Source organism: Corapipo altera, unplaced genomic scaffold, assembly GCF_003945725.1.
Source record: "Corapipo altera isolate COAL_440 unplaced genomic scaffold, ASM394572v1 1, whole genome shotgun sequence".
Lineage (NCBI taxonomy): Eukaryota > Metazoa > Chordata > Aves > Passeriformes > Pipridae > Corapipo > Corapipo altera.
Window position 1 is genome coordinate 37660585 of NW_020884873.1, and position 17507 is coordinate 37678091.

Genomic DNA, 17507 nt, shown 5'->3' on the forward strand with positions numbered 1-17507 from the left:
TAGGAGAACCTATATAAATAGATATTTCAACTTCTCTGTAACAATTGTTTTGAAATCTGCTCTTTAAAAGCAGCAGGTCTGATGATATTTTCGTGAGTTTTTCTGTTCCTGATGTAGTTCAAAAAATTTTTGCTATTTTTTTCATCTTCAGCTACAAGGTTGCTTCAGCTACAGATTGCTTCTGAGAATATGAATTTTCCAACTTCCTTTTTTCCTGCCATAATTTGTGTTCTGTTTCAATAGTTACACGTGGCCTGAATTCATCTGGAAGAGTAAAATTTGGGGTAAAATAAAATCTTACCCCTCAAAATGTTATGCATTGATTTTGCAATATTTTTCTTAATTATCTGAGACAGACTTGCCATGTTAAATCCTAGTCATGTAGTAACTCAGAGAATTGCTTTAATTAATTTCATGGTCACAAAAGGAAATTCACATATCTACTTACCTTAATTATAAGGAATGACAATGGGACATCTAAATATTATTACATGTAGCAAAAACTTTGCAACTCAATTATAAACACTGCCAAAATATAACAAAAGAAACTGCATAAATCAATTTTTAAATTACATTTTTACACCAACTACTTTGATTAGCAATTGTTCACCCATGCAGTTTTTGCAACGTTCAATTTTTTGTTAGACCAGGTTTAACTTTTTTTTCAACCATGTACTCTGTTTATATCTCTTTCTGCTGTTGAGAATAAGAAAATATCTTTTTGGATATTCTATAAAAGGTTCAGTTACAATAATCTGATTTTACTACTTTCCTACCAGAATAAAATGATCCGAATGTTTCCTTTCTTCCAGAAAGCTCTGGCAGATTTTCCCCAGTCTGGGTAGGGTTTGTCCTGAAGCATCATATCTGTGACCTATAGGGAAAGAAGAAATAGTAAATAGTTACACTGGTGTCACAAAAGACAGTACTAGAAAGGACTTTAAGAACACTTTTATTTTATATATGGCACACCTGCTTCAGTTCTGATAATGTTAACAGGTAGAAAATAGAATAATAGTATGTCCAGTGTTACTTGCAATCAAAATAAAGTATATTGGTCTCCATATTCTGCCCCTAGAAGTGCATGCAACTCCTTGAGAAACAATGAAAACTGTAGAGATCCGAAGATAAGAAAAGAGGAACCAGTCTAAAAGTTAAAACAACCTACAGTACATAAGTTACATTCCCCTGTGGCTGAAAAGCTTTCTGGCTCAACCTGGGAGAGGCAATACGCTTCCCTGAGAGCAGCATCAGCAGAATTTCCACTCTTGAAAGCAGAACTGCAGCCAGGGAGTGCAAGCCTGTGAATTAAGCACTATACGCCATTTATAATCTCCTTTCACTTCCTGGAATCAGTAAAAAAAGTCCACTTGGGACTAGCAACACAAAAAAATCTCAAAACTTCCACAAAGTTTTAAAAGTATGAAATATTTACCCTCATTTTCATAATTCCTACCTAAAGAGACCATCTGTTTCTCTGTCCAGAGACTCATATGTATGCAGTACTTCCGGGTGGTACATGAAAGTATTAAAAATTACTTTCAGCTCAATGAGAAGGGTGAATACCCCTCAGGCACCTGTACTTTTGGGAAGCTGTGTTTTCATATCCATTTACTTCAAATTAACTCTACTAAAAAGCACCAAAAATTACATTACAATAAACTCATCAATTTTGTTGTGCAAAACATCCAGAGGAGTGCAAAACCAATTCATATGTAAAGATTTAAGAAACAGTTGAACAGGTAAAGGAAATGAGGATGACCACCTGCTTCGAAATTCAGAGAAGTAAAACAAATTCTATCTGCCATTGGTATCAGTACTCACTGGAAAATTGCTATCTGTTTTGATCAGTATGAACTTAACCCTTAACGAGGTTTCAGGAGGAAATAACTTCAAATTGAAGACAAAATTTCTTGTTTTTACTTTCCACACTAAGGTTTAAAAATCCAGTTTACTATCTAGAATGTGAGCTACCACTTTTAATCAATGGCATTAACAGTGTTTATCAAAAAGAATACGTGGCCTGCAAATAAATTAAACCTGCATTCAAGTGCTAAATTTTGACTTCAAGACAATTTGGGGTTAAAAGTGCTCAGCATATTAGTCTGAAGGTTTGGGTTCAAAGGATAATGCACATGTTAAATAGAAATATCTATTCTAGGATTTTATGACTCCATTAATCCTAACCTTAACAACGAACCGATAATATACCAAAATACCACCTTTACTAACTGTTTTATGTGGGTAAATATTTTCTCAGATCAGCAAGCTATGATACTTTTATATAAGATCCCTGTTATCTAAATTTCAATATACATTTAATGCTGAACGAGACCTCTGTAAAGATTTAATTCACTACTTTAGTAACACCTTTTTTCCTCTTAGGAAGAGTCTACATAGTAATAAATATTTGCAAAGAAGAATAGATATTTCAAGAGTTTTTATTCATGTTTCAAGGTATTTTCTCCAGATGCTTTCTGGGAAATGGTTATTATATTTGGTAGAAGGATGCAATTTGCAGCTTTATGACCAATTACCAGAGTAGCATGTTTCATGAGAATGGTATGCAAGATGCACACACTTTCTGAAGAAAATGGCAAGATGAAGCAGGAAATGTTCTTTCTGATATCAAACAGTTGGTATTTTATCTCCCAGCTTTGGCATTTATTTTAAGTCATATCACCAGATCAATGTAAGGTCAGTTGCAGCTAAATTGGCTGAAGCAGAGACAGTCATTAAAGGGATGCATTCCATAAAGAGAAATCCAATTACCTGTTGCATTAGAGAAATCAAATTCATTTTCCGGTTTGGTCAAGGACAGTCAGTGTGGCAAACAGCTCACAGGACAATTGTCATAGAGCAAGCAAGTTTTAGATAGAAACATAAAAAACTCATTGTTGCTATTAGAATGATGTTTTTAGAAAAGCAAAAATATAAATTTTAATTTAATTTGCAGAATTTAGCGCAAAGGAATGTGTGACTATGGATTTTTTCTCTGTATTTCACAATGCAATTGCTGGACATCAAACATTTATCTCTTTTTTACTGGACTACGTTTGAAAACATTGCTGATACGTGGAAATAAAAAATAATTGATCATTTCAGTAATTGTCTGTACATATTTTACATAATCAAGATAAAATAGGGAAAGCCACTTACAATATAATTAAGTAATGTTTGGGGTTTTTTTAACTAGAAGATGCAATATACTTTAATCAATAATTACACTGATTCAATTCAGAAAGGAATGACTCCTACATACAGTCACTGTATACTCTTTCATTTTTTTTTAGTGTCTCATGAGAGAAACAGTTACACTGTACTAAATTGCAGAATCAAAGCTGCATCACACACATTGCCTGACTGTTTAAGTTACACAAATGCCTCAAAAAAAAATTTCCATTAACAATTAATATGTCCTGTATATATGATGGAATCTTAAATTTCACTTTGCCCTACAAAAAATGATTTTATCAGCTATTCATATTATTCACTTTATATTAACTATGAAGCTAACCCATAAGGCTTTAAAAAAGGTATATTACTATCATTAAATTAATAGCAAAATGTTATGATTCCGATTTTTTTGTTACAGAAAAATAAACTGTTCCTTTTGATATGATCCTTTTGATGTTTGATACAATCATAAAATCACAGAAAGGCTTGGGTTGGAAGGGACCTTAAAGATCATCCAGTTCCAACCACATCCTGCCAGGGGCAGGGACATCTTGCACTAGACTAGGTTGTTCAAAGCCCCATGTAACCTGGCCTACAATATATACTGCTAAACAACATATAATACAATAATTTGAAAAATGATGTCATATCACATAGAAGAAAGAACCGGTGATTCAAAGTCATATTCAGAACAAGTAACTTAGACAAGAAGCGCAAAAAAGCAAAATCATAAAAGCTTCAAAAAAAGAAAAAAAAAAACCAAAGGGGTAAGATACCTAAGATACCTCAGATAAACTAAGTGGAACACTAAGACACCTTAAGGATCGTTTATTGATCAGGATGGTCTACACATACTTTAGATCTCTTCTTCTTAGACACTCATGTCAAATGATGCTACATTGTCTTCCCAGCACAGGCAAAGTCTGCACCGGGAGTTTCAGGTAAGGCAAACTATATCTTCTATTAATAACTTAACAGTAAGTGAAACTTCTTTTCAAAAAAAAAGAAAAAAATTACCTAATACTTTGGTCTGCCTTCAAAGTATCTTCCAGCTACTTACTAGCAGGAATTATGCTATCATCTTCAGAGCACAAACGGATGACCCATGTAACACTAATGCAGCATGGGCTGCTGGCCGAGCCGTTTCATCTGGTAAATTGTATTGTTGAAATCTAGTAGTATGAAAGTACATTAGATGGTTTCATAATAGCACTTCTTCATATAAGCAGCTGCAGAAACTGTTTCTTGAAAGAGAAATGGACTCTAGACTCTAGGACATGATGAATTCTATGCTGCAATATTCATTACGTGGAGACCAACTCTAAGCAGAGGATTTTCATTGCTTTATTCATACTTGAATAAATCATCAAAACAGAATAAAAGCATCCCTCCAGAATTCAACAGAAGGTAGAAGAAACCAGAATCCACAAGAAAAGCCTGGAAACACAAACCAAATGGTGAAATCTGAAATATTTTTTTTATTTTGATACAGCAATGAGCAGTGAAAGGTCTAATGGACAGTAGGACTGCAACATTTAATAACAGTAAAAAAGCTGTTCGTATGCAACTCTTCAGCCAGGAGGACATGACATCATGGTGTTATTGTTGGAAAATGGAGTAGTCTGAATAACTGCATTTGGCAAAATATGTCTATCTACCACTGTTGTACATGAGTCAATTATTATAAGTTTTAATTCTTTCAGTAAGAGTGAATATCACACATTCTAGGAGCTTTCAGAAATCATAAAGATGCCATAGTGTCAGGACAGGTCTGACTGCAGTGTCCCAGGCAAGAGCACAAACACTGCAAGCCTCATCAAAAGAACGCATTGATATTTTTGCAAAGACTCAGTATTGTTCACGTGTTTCTGAGAAGTATGTGGATTTTTCTCCAGAGTAGGGCTAAATCAGTAGGGCTAAATTAGTAGGGCTAAACATAATTACTTCAGTAATTACACATCAATTCTTTATCATATCTCAGTCTTTAAGTACTATACTACATCACAGTAATCATATACCAAACTAGGGAAACATTTAGTACTCAGTCATTAAAATCTTCTATCCATCACTTTTCTCTTTTTCTTCTTTAAGATATTTAAAAACTGCAGTGCTGTTCACTTGATGTACAAAAGTAACCTATATGGAAAATACTTTTATCCTTTTTTCATCTAGATGTCAGGGAGAAAATTGTCTCCCATGGATGGCAACCAATCTGATAGCCTTCTGTGATGGGTCGACAAGGGGAGAGCATTGGATGTTGTCTACCTTGACTTCAGCAAGGCTTTTGGCACTGTTTGCCATAATATCTTCAGAGGTAAGCTCAGGAAGTGTGGCTGAAAGGAATAGACAGTGAGGTGGATCAAGACTGCCTGAATAGCAGAGCTTAGAAAGTCATGATCAGCAGAGTAGAATTATGTACCAGTACATGTTGCGGTCTGACCTCCTAGAGAGCAGCTCTGTGGAGAAAGGCGTGGGAGTCTTGGTGGATGACAAGTTGATCAGGAACCGGCAGTGTGCCCTTGCAACCAGGAGGGCCAATATTATCCTAAGGTACATCAGTAAGAGTGTGGCCAGCAGGTTGAGGGAGCTGATCCTCCCCTTCTATTTGTCCCTAGTGATGCCACATCTGGAGTACTGTGTCCATTCTGGTCTCCACAGTTCAAAAAAGACAAGGAGCTATTGGAGACAGTCCAGAGGAGGGTCACGAAGATGATTAGGGATCTGGAGAATCTCTTTTATGAGGAGAGGCTGCAGGAGCTGGGCTTGTTTAGTTTAGAGAAAAGACTGAGAAGGGATCTCATTAATGCATATTAATATCTCAAAATCAGGTGCCAAGAGGATGGTGCCAGACGCTTTTCAGTGGTGCCCTGTGACAGGATGAGGAGCAATGGCCATAAATTAAAACACAAGAAATTCGACCCCAATGTGAGAAAGAACTTCTTTAGATTGAGAACAACAGAGCACTGGAACAGGCTGCCCAGGGAGGTTGCTGAGTCCCTCCCTCTGGAGACATTCAAAACCCATCTGGATGTGTTCCTGTGTCACCTGCTCTAGGTGATCCTGCCTTGGCAGGGTGGTTGAACTGGATGCTCTCCAGAGGTTCCTTCCTATCCTAACTATTCTGTGATTCTGTGATCATACCTCAACATTTCCATAGCTTACACATGATAATATGAAATTCTTTTTTTATTTTTGAAATTTTTTTGGCAGTTGAGCAGAAGTGTCAAAAACTTTGTTACACATGCTTCAAAAACAACTGTTAATTTATTTCAATCCCCTTTGCTGCATTTTGGAATATACACAATGCTTAAATGTTTGAAAACAGATGTAATAAATATTTCTAATTAGACTTACAGATCTATAAGGGTGATGATGTTTTGCAGGCTAAATATTAATAGTCAGCTCTAAATACAGTGCTAAATTTTAAAGAAATTTCGGCTGCTTTCTACATTTTGGAACATTCCTAATTTGGTTTGATTTCTATCAAGGAAACAACAAAATCTCTTTTAGGGTACTTCTCCAATTTAATAGCAAGAAATTCTAAGTGATAGCAAACACAGAGACAAAATGGCCCCTTCAGTCTACTCTGTTTTTTCATTTTAATCAGAGCCAGCACATTGTTCTTGTCTTACCAACACATACTGTTTTAACAATACACAAAAAGAACTGATGTTGCAATTAAGTGGTCAATATGAACCATAAAGAATATTATGGTTCACTTTTGTTCCTCCTGCAACAGTCCCCAATGTGATTTTGTACATTTTCATATTTCCTACCAATAAAATGTCTCCTAAGTTTTGCTCTTATGAGATGTTATTCTCCCAATCCACAACATTTGCACATGTCTTACATTTGAATTTCCACCATAATCAGTTAAAGAATTTTTTTGTTCAAACAGAGAGGAGGTTTATATTAATTATTGCCATCTTTGCTGATCCGTGCAAATTTATTTCTTTACCCATTGAGGAAGTAGCAAGCCTCCTATTTTTTAGCCAGCAGATCTTGATTTGGTTTTGAGTATTATCATAGTAGTTTCTGCACGATCCAGGGATAACAACTCAACAAGATGGTGAGAACAACTAAAAATATATATGCTTTAGACTCAAGTTTAGAAAAGTCACTTTTGCTAGCACTTCCTTTCCATTTCCAAATTGAATTAGGACAGAATGCTCCACAGAGGCAATGTCTAGCCCACAATGAATTTCTGGTAGAAAAACTTTAGATATTAAAAGGTGGGTTAGGGAGAAATCTATTTTAGATCTATCCAAGTTATTCTGGAAATTATACTTTGTATTTCAATATCAGAAGAAATAATTCCTAAATAAATTTTGGGTTTTTTAAAAGCCATATATAAAATAAAACAAAAAAAAAAAAAAGGAAGAATTTTCTTTTAACGGGAAATTCCTTGACAGTTCGTAAATATAAATAACTGTTCAGGAACAACTGTACAATTGAAGCAGAGCTTCTGCAGAAAAACTCTAAGCTGTGCCATCTCATTTCCCATCATGCTTCAAGTCCCTACTGTGCACATAAATCTCTATATGTGTGCAACAAAATATACTGGCTGTCATGTGGCAAGCACTTACTGTTTATACAACCATTGACAGAACGTTTCAGAAAACCTTTTTCTTACTTTACAGCTTCCTTATTAGTGTTACAAATGCATAACCAGAGGTCTGGGTAATATCACGTATTACGGACAAAGTGTGAGACATAAAACCACACTATGATTTTTATTTAAGGCATTTAACTCAGTTCCATTCTAGGCTGTCCTGGCAGGAGAGCTTGCTTTACTCATTTAGGGAGCTTGGTGGTTTTGGTAAAAGGTCAGAGACAAAAGTCATGCCATGTTTGGTACACATTTGCCACATGTATCTAGACCAATGTAAATTCTTTTTATAGTCAGTGAAAAGAAAAAAGCATTTTTGGGGTGAAATTCATTTCAAAATGGGTTCTGTTGTAAAGATGTACCTACTTTTCTTCACTCTAAAACAGAACCTGTTCAGATGATCACACTACTGGCACTGGAAGTCTGGTAACATGAATCCCAACACGGCTTCCTACATTTCTTAGTGTTTTCACTGAAGTGTCATTAACCCAGTTAATGAAATACATGATGGCTCATAACAGATGAAGTTTTGTCATAGGAAAGGGCTATATTCACACATCCAATGCCTAAAAATTAGGCTTTTGCCCTCATCAGACTGTTTCAGACAGAAACTTAGAGAATCCTTAGAGTTGCTTGGGCAGGTCTTGGAGGGGAGTAAGCAAAGATTGTAGAGAGACAAGTCATATCACAAAAGGATAACCCAATCCAGTGAGGAGAGCCAGGTTATGCAAACACCAGTTAAAGAGGTGCTTGCTTAAGCACTTGACTCAGGTTTCCACAAGATATGCTTCTGTACTTTTGAGATTAAAACTTCAGTTCTCTAGGGAACAATGCCAAAGGTGCATTGGCTTACTTCTGTGCAGCAGGCTATTGCTTAAAGCAATCAAATCAGTGTACCCATTTTTACTCTTGGATCTACCAGTGCTTACACCTTAACCAAAATTATAGGCATTATCCATTGACTTTAATTCAAAAGGCATACCTAGGCTAAGAGTCAGCCTTCAGGTCTTCCCATCTTCTGTAGTTACAGAATCGGATGACTTATCCTTTCTTTAATCTTATGAATCTTAAACACCTATCTACGAACCAAAGCACTGAAGAAAAAATTGAGCCAGCATGTGATTAGCATGGAGGCAGGCTGTGTTACACTGATGGAAATGACAGAAGGAGTTCATGCTGAAAAAAAAGGAGTTCATGCTGAAAGGGAATTTTTATGCAAAATGCAAGTAGCAGTTTTTAAATTAGGGTGGAATATATAATATCTTGGAATACTGGAGGAATGCAAGCATTTCATCATTTGCCTCCAAACTACAACAACAACAGGTTCCAGACTCCAAGTTGTACAGTCACATCACATAAACACAGAAGTTTTGGCTTAGGATATATGAAACTATACACCAAATGGTGGCATACTGTAATTAAGATATGATTCACCCTTTAAGACTGTCTTAACCTAGGCAAAATTTTTGATGTCTGAACGTGCCTGCAAGTCACAGACAAGTTCAACTACCTGGTCTCATAAAAGACATAGAGCTCAGGAAGGTCAATATCCACAGCAATGAAAAACTGGGAACAAATTCTGGTTTGATTTGGCTTAATACAACACAGATGCTGAGCTATTCTGGCTAGGTTGCCAGCAGTTCTGGATGTATTGACAAGGAGTATTTATGTCTCTAAAGACAGTTCTGGACTTTGCAAACAGGGAACTTACCAGAGTACCTGCTGTAGAGTACACTACCAGCTTAGGCATGTGAATAAATGTCAATTCCCAAGGCATGAAGGAGTGCCATGCCAGACAGGTTCACAAGAACAAAGGTTTCTACTGATCAAATTTAATTTCTTCTTTCAACATCTCCATCTAACAATTTTCTCAGCAAGACTTGCACATACTCAGGTGCTGTAACAGAGGCAGACAGCTTTCTGCATGGGCCATTAGCTTGCTCTCAGGCAGTGGCATCATTTTTATTTGTATCATGATGCCCTCAGAGACTTACAGTTAGAGCTGTATATTGTCAATGCAACTTCTGTGTAGTCTGTGTTTTGATGTTCTGGAAGGTCATCATTTGCTGTTCTGACACTGGTTCTTCAGAAAAAAAGTGACAACACACATACTACTTGGTGCCTTTCTCCTGCCTTTCCCTTTTCCACAAATATTTTAATTATATTTGGTGAGTTAAGGGATGGTAGAAGACCAACAAATGAATAGACAACACTTGCAGTGAGGGCACAGTGTTAAGGTGATTCTGTGACAGGTGAGGGAGTAAAAAAAGAAATATTTGTGACCATAATTTGTGACAACAACATATTTCTAATTAATTATTCAGGACTGTGCTGTTTTCTTCTCTATTTAACTTCCACTTAGTGACTACTAAGGGAGTATCTTCTAGTGGAGAAGGCTGAGTGAATGTGAGACACAATGGGTGTTTCTGACGATTGTTGGGAATTGATTTCACTTTACACAGTGTGTTCTAGACCAACAGCAAACGTTAACTAGAGTAAATATAAGTAACATAAGCACATCTTTCAAAAATCTCTCTTGATGTCTACATAATGCAGAACCTAGTAAAAATGAATCAATCAGTTTGAATCATGAATATGATTTCAAGCTCTGATGTTTACTCTCTGTCTTTCACCACTGTCCCACATCCAGGCACATAAGCCACAGGAGATCCATCTGAACACTGGGATGCCCTGAGCGACGGGCAGGAGACACACACTGCTGAGACACTCCCCTGCTTCCTCCTGCCAGAAGAAAGCACCTAATTAAATGAAAATCCATCTCCATGCTGCTGATATCATGCTGCTTTTCCAGTTGATTCAAAGCTGCAGTGTACTGACAGCTCAGAGCAGTTTCAATCCATTTCACTTCTTTATGAGAAGTCTTTACTTTAGAATAAGCAAAGGGGAACTCGAAACTTCCTTTACATGGCCTTTTCTGTTCTGCTCTCATAGCAAACACAGTCCAATAGCGAAAGAGAACAATTCTGCACAAAACAAGTTTCTCATGAAAACTCTCACCAGAAAACAAACTGCAAAAATTCATGAAGCATTTGTGAAAAACTTTCCCATGGCTCTTTCCAGTATTTTTCTTTATCATGCTATAAGAGATTATAGGACTAAAATGTTTATTTGCAGCTGCTGGTCCTTTGCCACATTTATGGGCAGCATCATTAATGGTTTTAAATTACCCTTTTATACTGAAGCTACAATCACATTGAGCACACAATCCATCAACAAGTTATAAATCCTTCTATTTATCCACATTTCCTGTGCAATTCTTCACCTGAGGCGCAAGTATGGTCATAGTTCCTATAGACCCATTCTCTTTAAAAAAATTACTTCGGTCTTACAGAATAAAGAGTTCTCATGGAAGGTACTCAGTGGAAGGTTGTTAATACTAGTTTCACTTCAACAGAGGAAAATCTCCAGACTCTGTTGCAAAATCATTTGCTATTCTGAATAACAAATATTTTGTTTTGAAAAGTCAGTCAACTATTTTTTCTGTTGGATTATGTTCTTTACATTCTGTCAATTTTAAAACACTTCAGATTATAATTAAAAGGTAAAAATACCCATAAAAATTCACAAAAGGATGAAGTATCTTTTTAGAAAGCTGAGAAATAACGTTTACTCTTAAACTGTATTGGGATTATTCAAGGTATTCTCAGTGCTGAAAGAAGAATGCAAAATGAAGTTATGTACCGATTCCCTCAATAGGGAACTTTTAGGATTAAATATTCAAAAAATTGAGATCATCACTAAAATTGTCTCTATTAAAGAATCATAATATTGGAGGCCTTTAAGGTTTCAACCGATATTGTCTCTCCCTTAAAACAGTGTGATTTGCTCAGCTCAGATATACCAAATTAAGAAAGGTATTAACATTAAGTTTCCTTTTATTTTCATTCACGTTTTAAGTTTCATGTTTTCAAAGATTTCACACCAAATGTGATGCCTTGAAATAAAGTGGAGTATAAGACACTCTTGCAGTCACACAAAACTCCACTTTGGCTTTCAGATAAAACTCCTGCTACTGCAGAGTCAAGAAGAAATATTAGAAATTTTAACAACTCCGAATACTGATATGTTTTTGTACAGTAAACACCAAAGGGAAAGCTGGTTATTAAACATTAATGGACACAACCGAAAATGTTTCATACTGATCCTTGTCTGGGAAGAATATTGAAGACACACAGGGGATAATGGTTTGTGAAGAATTCTTAAGTACTTGTTGGGTTGCTAGAGGGTATTTCGGAAAAGGAGGTACAGTAAGATGAGAGCTGAGAGAAACTACACTATCTCCATGGGAAGGATTTTACACTCCCTTCTAGACTTGTGCTGAAAGATGTTCCACAGCTAATTTGACAGTAAATAGATAACAGGTGTTGCAGACTGGGGAGTTAAGGATTGCTAGAAATGATTTGTAGTAACATTGCTTCCGCACATCCCCTTGACTGTAGTCTTTATCCAAAATACCTAGTTACTGAGCACAGGTAGAACTTTGCATTTTTGTTGGTTTTTTTCAAAAAAGAGTGCAAGAATGCTAAGACCTCTGGGCAAAGAGAACAATCTAAGAGAACGGAAGGAAATTTTTTCCACTTTTAAAAACACTTGAGAACACAGTTGTTTTTCAGCTCCAAATATACTCTCATTTGAAATTGAGTATCTCTCATATAAACAAAGAATCAAGATTTTTTCATTTTTTCTTTCCTGGCTTCACATACATCACAGTCCATCCACAAACTTTTATCTCATGGGGAAGCAGGATTGATATCGCTTAGAAGAAAGTAAATAACATCAGATCATGGTTGCACAGTTATTTGCCATTTGTTTGACATGTTTATTCTTTATCTACTGTCTACACACAAAACCATATGAAGTCAGCTAATAGTCACATTAAAAAATACTTTTGCCTTATAAATATTCATAACACACACTGTAGTGAAAACCAATATATTCTTTCAAAAAAGAACAAAGGAGAAAAAACACAAAGAGGCCAACTTTACAAGAAAGTTGATTTTCTTAAAAGTTCAGATGTTGCAAATTAAATATGCTGCTTTATCAACATGGCGTAAAGCAGATTTTTTTATCAGATTGTCTTTTGAACAATAATATTTTGTCAATTACTACTTCCCATGTGGAAATTTCTCAAGGCTGAGACATACTGTGTGCACAGCTGATACGGTACAATCTTTCCTCTACAGCTGGTCTTGTTTGTCACCTCGGCTTACTTGATTAAGCATTTTAATCAGTGCTTTGCATAAGACTGTGCACCTTCTGTTGAAAATTGTCTGGCTGGTGTTTAGTAGAAAACCAGTTGACTTCTTAACATCTTACTCAGATTTGGCCATTGCTCATTCTACCATTTTTGAAGGGTTTATAATCAGTATCTTAAATTCTTTCTTTCTTACCAAACAATAATAAATGTTCTCCAATAACTCCATACTAATAATATTGGTAAGCACCTTCCAATGAAGCTGCTAAGCTGTTTTACATTTAGCATAATGCCATGGAGAATATATAACACGACTGCCTCATTTTTGCCCTAAAGTTTTGACCTTTTTGCCTCTAAAAATAAAATACTGGGTTTAGTAATATATTTATCCCTTATCTTCTGACTGTTTTGTTAAATCATCCCTTTTATTCAGCCAGATCAGGTGTTTGAAGCATTTTCTCCCAGAGTTCTCAGGAAATTAAATGCAGATTATATTTACATGCTTTAGTTAGCTTCAATGTACAATTTAAAATCACCTTTATTCTATTCATCCTGTCTATGTTTATATACGTCTTCCTTATGATATTAACATAACCCAGGAGTGTTATCAGTTGGGCATTTCTGACTAGATCATTTGGCTGAGCTCCAGCTTTTTGCCTGGCTCTCTTAGCACAAGGAGGGAAATACCATATCTTGGGAAAATATAAGTCTGATCTCCAAAGCCCACATCACATTGTCTTAGTACCTTCTAGAAATTTTTATTGATAAATAAGAAACAAAAGCTCTCCAATGAATAAGCATAAGCAGAAGGACTTAAAAAAATTATATTTTTGCCTTATAACTGTGAAGAGAAGGCAAAGATTCAGTTAGATTATTAGTGTTCTCCAAGAATAACTACATATTCTTGAGGTGTATGAGACAAAAAATTCACTTTATCTGGGAAAAGATGAAGATACTATATTTCTTGGATATCCACTATTACAATAGCCAAAGTATATATTTACAGCTGATTTGTTTTAAATTTACGTTATATCCCTTCTATATCAAATACATACTTCTAATTTACTAGAGTCTCATCCTCTCTGCCTTGACTGCAATAGGTCATGTTGAACCAGTCCTTAGATTCCAGCTTCAGTGCCTCTGAATTCTCACTGTTAATCATAAGTCCTTGCTCATGAAATATATTTTAAAATTACTCAGCCCAGGACTGAGTAGCCTGTTTGTATGAGAACACTGTGATAATGTACCTGACAATTCCATTCCAATTCCTCTTTGAAAGACAGTCTGTTGAAAGCTAAGCTAGTGCTGATGCACTTGCATTTTAACCTAGGTACATATCAACCCAGGAGGCATACTGTTGGTTTAACTACTACCTAACTGAATTAATATGGTAATACTTCAAGAATAAATGACAAATATAACTGATGATGCTCAGTATATGTATAATGCATAAAGCTGAAATACAGATTCCCTGATTTCTCTTGTCACATAAACAGGAATCTCATGAAAATGTTCATGTCAGTTTGCTGAAAAATTGGAACAAAATTTTTAAGGTTTATTTATGCAAGCATATATATATTATCTATGTATGTTTGAAAACTAGTAATATCTGTAAACACTTTTATTAAAATTGAAGCTCCTCTGTGTATATTGGTAAAACTGTTTTATGACAGATAAAAAACGACAGTTCTAGATTAGCTAAAATTGGTATGACCTTAGGTCAAGTATGAAGTATTTCTCATGTAAAAATACAGTATATACAGGCATTTTCACTCCGTAATAGGACTTCCTGAATCCTATGCAAACCCAAAGTTTAATAAAGGCCCTTATCAGCTTTGAAAAATCTGTTCATTTTTTGATGGAAAAATGAGCCAAGAAAATGAACAGTCAAAGATGACTTAAACAGGTTCTACAAAGAGAGTGAACTCTATGGGAGACAGGGAGACAGAAGTGTGGAAATGACAAAATACTAAAAATGAGAGTATGAGGTTGAAATAAGCTCAGTAAATTGACATATAAATGCATAGTTGCAAAAGAATGGAAAACCAATTCAGGGCTTAAAAGTACACTGACAGGTAGATTATCCCTAGATTAGAGAAAACTACAGCTTTAAGCTAGATACTAGAATATTTCATAGGACATCTCAGGTTGACCATTCCTTCCTGAATTGTTAGAAAGAGAATCCAAACAGCTGTTCAAGTAAGACAAGAGATCAACCCACAGCACAAGAACCAAGCCAAACCAGACTAAAGACACAACTTCCGGGAGCAGAAAGTTCAGGTTTAAGACCCCAATGCTATCATATGTTTGAGAGACAGGCAGAAATTAGATACCACCTGAAGTTATTAATTATAAAATCCTCCTATTTTGAGTATTCTGTAGTTTTCACTTTCATGAGTAATTAAGATATCTTCAAAATACACAGGATCCAGAGCTGTCATGTGAATCATGGAAGAATCATAGAGAAACAATGCATAATTGGTTAGTAATTTATACGCTTTACTATATCATTGACTAAATACGCCAAGAGATTTTATTTGAGTCTTTGAGGACCTTTGATCCACTATGCAGCAATGCTACAACACAGCAAAGAAATCTCTACACTGGCATCAATACAAGCCAGGGTGTCTTCTCAGTGGACTGCAATGTCATCTGCATGTACTTAACTTTAGTTCACAGGCAGCTGATCTAAAATGCTTTGGCCTTCTGAAAGGCAGGTAGATTAACTTTGATGAAGGACCACAAAACACAGCTTTCATTTTTACGACCCAGGCCTGACATCTATTGTGCACCCTTGTGCTTCTTATGCTGGGGTTTGCACATATGGATTTGATTTTTTTTTTCCCAAATGACAAATGAAATGTAATGAAGGGAAACTGATTCATGATGTGAATTTTTCAGTACAGTTATTAGGCTAACATGCCATAATCCTGTATTCAGCAGACAGCAATTAAATTTAGTTTAGCAAGAGATGATTCCAGAGTTTTTTCTTTCCTCTGATCGATGTTCTATCAACTGTTGATTCGTTGGGGCTTCTTCTGTAGTACTGTACAAATTGAAGGGTGACTAGCACTGTTGAATGAAGCTTCTCTGTGCCAGATACCTCTGATGATGTATCTTCACCCATCCCAGCAAACATGAAACTTTTGAGTTCCAATGATGTTGGACATAAATTTGAACAGCTCTTCAGTCCTGTGTTGTAAAGCCACCTATCCCTGGTTTTTCACATAATTGTCCCTACTAGGAACCACCTTCATTACAAAAATAAGTCCATGAAATACCTGGGACAATCCTACGAACAATTTATACACAGAATTTGAAGGCAAGTTAGGGATCAGGCAATGGAAGGACTAACTGCAGAATCTCATTGTTCAGTCTCGGTTCTTTAACCACATCACAACACTCACAGTCAGCATTAGAAAGTAATATTTCTGCCATTTTTACTAAAATTGCTTCTTTCATTTCTGAAACAATTACCAAAAAAAAAAAAAAAAAAAAAGCTGGCAATTACCAGTGACAGTAAACAGGATGCATTTAGAGAAGTTACTTGCAATCTGGTGCATACAATTGATGAAAATAATCAGAAAAAAGACTATTTGCTAGCTGTTTCACTGTAACAACCAATGTAGCATAAAAACAGCAAATGAGTGATTTCTTGTGTCATATCATTATATTATATATATAAAATATATAAATATACGCATACTTCCTCTGCCAGATACTTATATTAAGCCCTCTTACAAGTAGAAAAAGGGGGATGTAGGCTTTTAGAAAAATAAATTACTTGATGAATTAAAGTTTTTTAAATTACACTAATGATTAGTTTATTTTTAATGGTGAATCTTTTAATAGCACACTAAAAGGTGATAGCTACTTTTTAGTGACTACACATGCAAGTATAAGTTTATATATAAAGGATATTTCTTTTTTTTCACTTTTGTTTATGTGTGTATCCTGTGCATAAACATAGGATTAAATATTTCATACACATACATCTTTCTAGCCCAAACAGAGTGCTCTGAAGATCGGACTGATAGAGAGTAACAGCCTGAAAAATGAACTTAGGTTCCAGTTCCATGAAGAATTTTGTATGAGCAGCATTTTACAGACTGCAAAGTCAAATGCAGTCAACTATCCCATGTTCAAACTCTTGCCCCAGTCTCTAAGGCAGGGAAGTCTATTACACTGGATTACTACCACTTTCTTACTGAATGACCCTTCTACTCTCCACCTGCCTCCCGAGAGTATGCCATCCTCAAACTGCTCTCACTGCATATCTTCCCATTCCTATAATGAAATAATGTTACCTAATAAATAATTATCTCAAAGATGAAGACTTTTTTTATACCAGCTCAGAGATTAATTTTGTTCCCTGTGGGTTTTTCTCCATTGATTCTTCTGGTTACACAAAATGATCTAAAAACATTCTTTGGGAGTCAATGGGAAAGCTCAATGTATGTCAACCTTCTGGCAATCTGCATTACCTCTACACTGTCCCAACTCCAC

The 17507-nt window shown here is 35.6% G+C and overlaps 1 protein-coding gene across 2 annotated transcripts in view; it reads right to left on the reverse strand.

Annotated features, from left to right (window-relative positions):
- The window catches only part of TMEM117 (transmembrane protein 117), a 193006-nt gene that overhangs the window by 66742 nt on the left and 108757 nt on the right, over window positions 1-17507 (reverse strand). For both annotated transcript variants that reach the window (XM_027657618.1, XM_027657628.1), the window contains one exon: window positions 777-874. In XM_027657618.1, the coding sequence (XP_027513419.1) occupies window positions 777-874 (98 nt within the window). The remainder of the gene's footprint in view (window positions 1-776; window positions 875-17507) is intronic.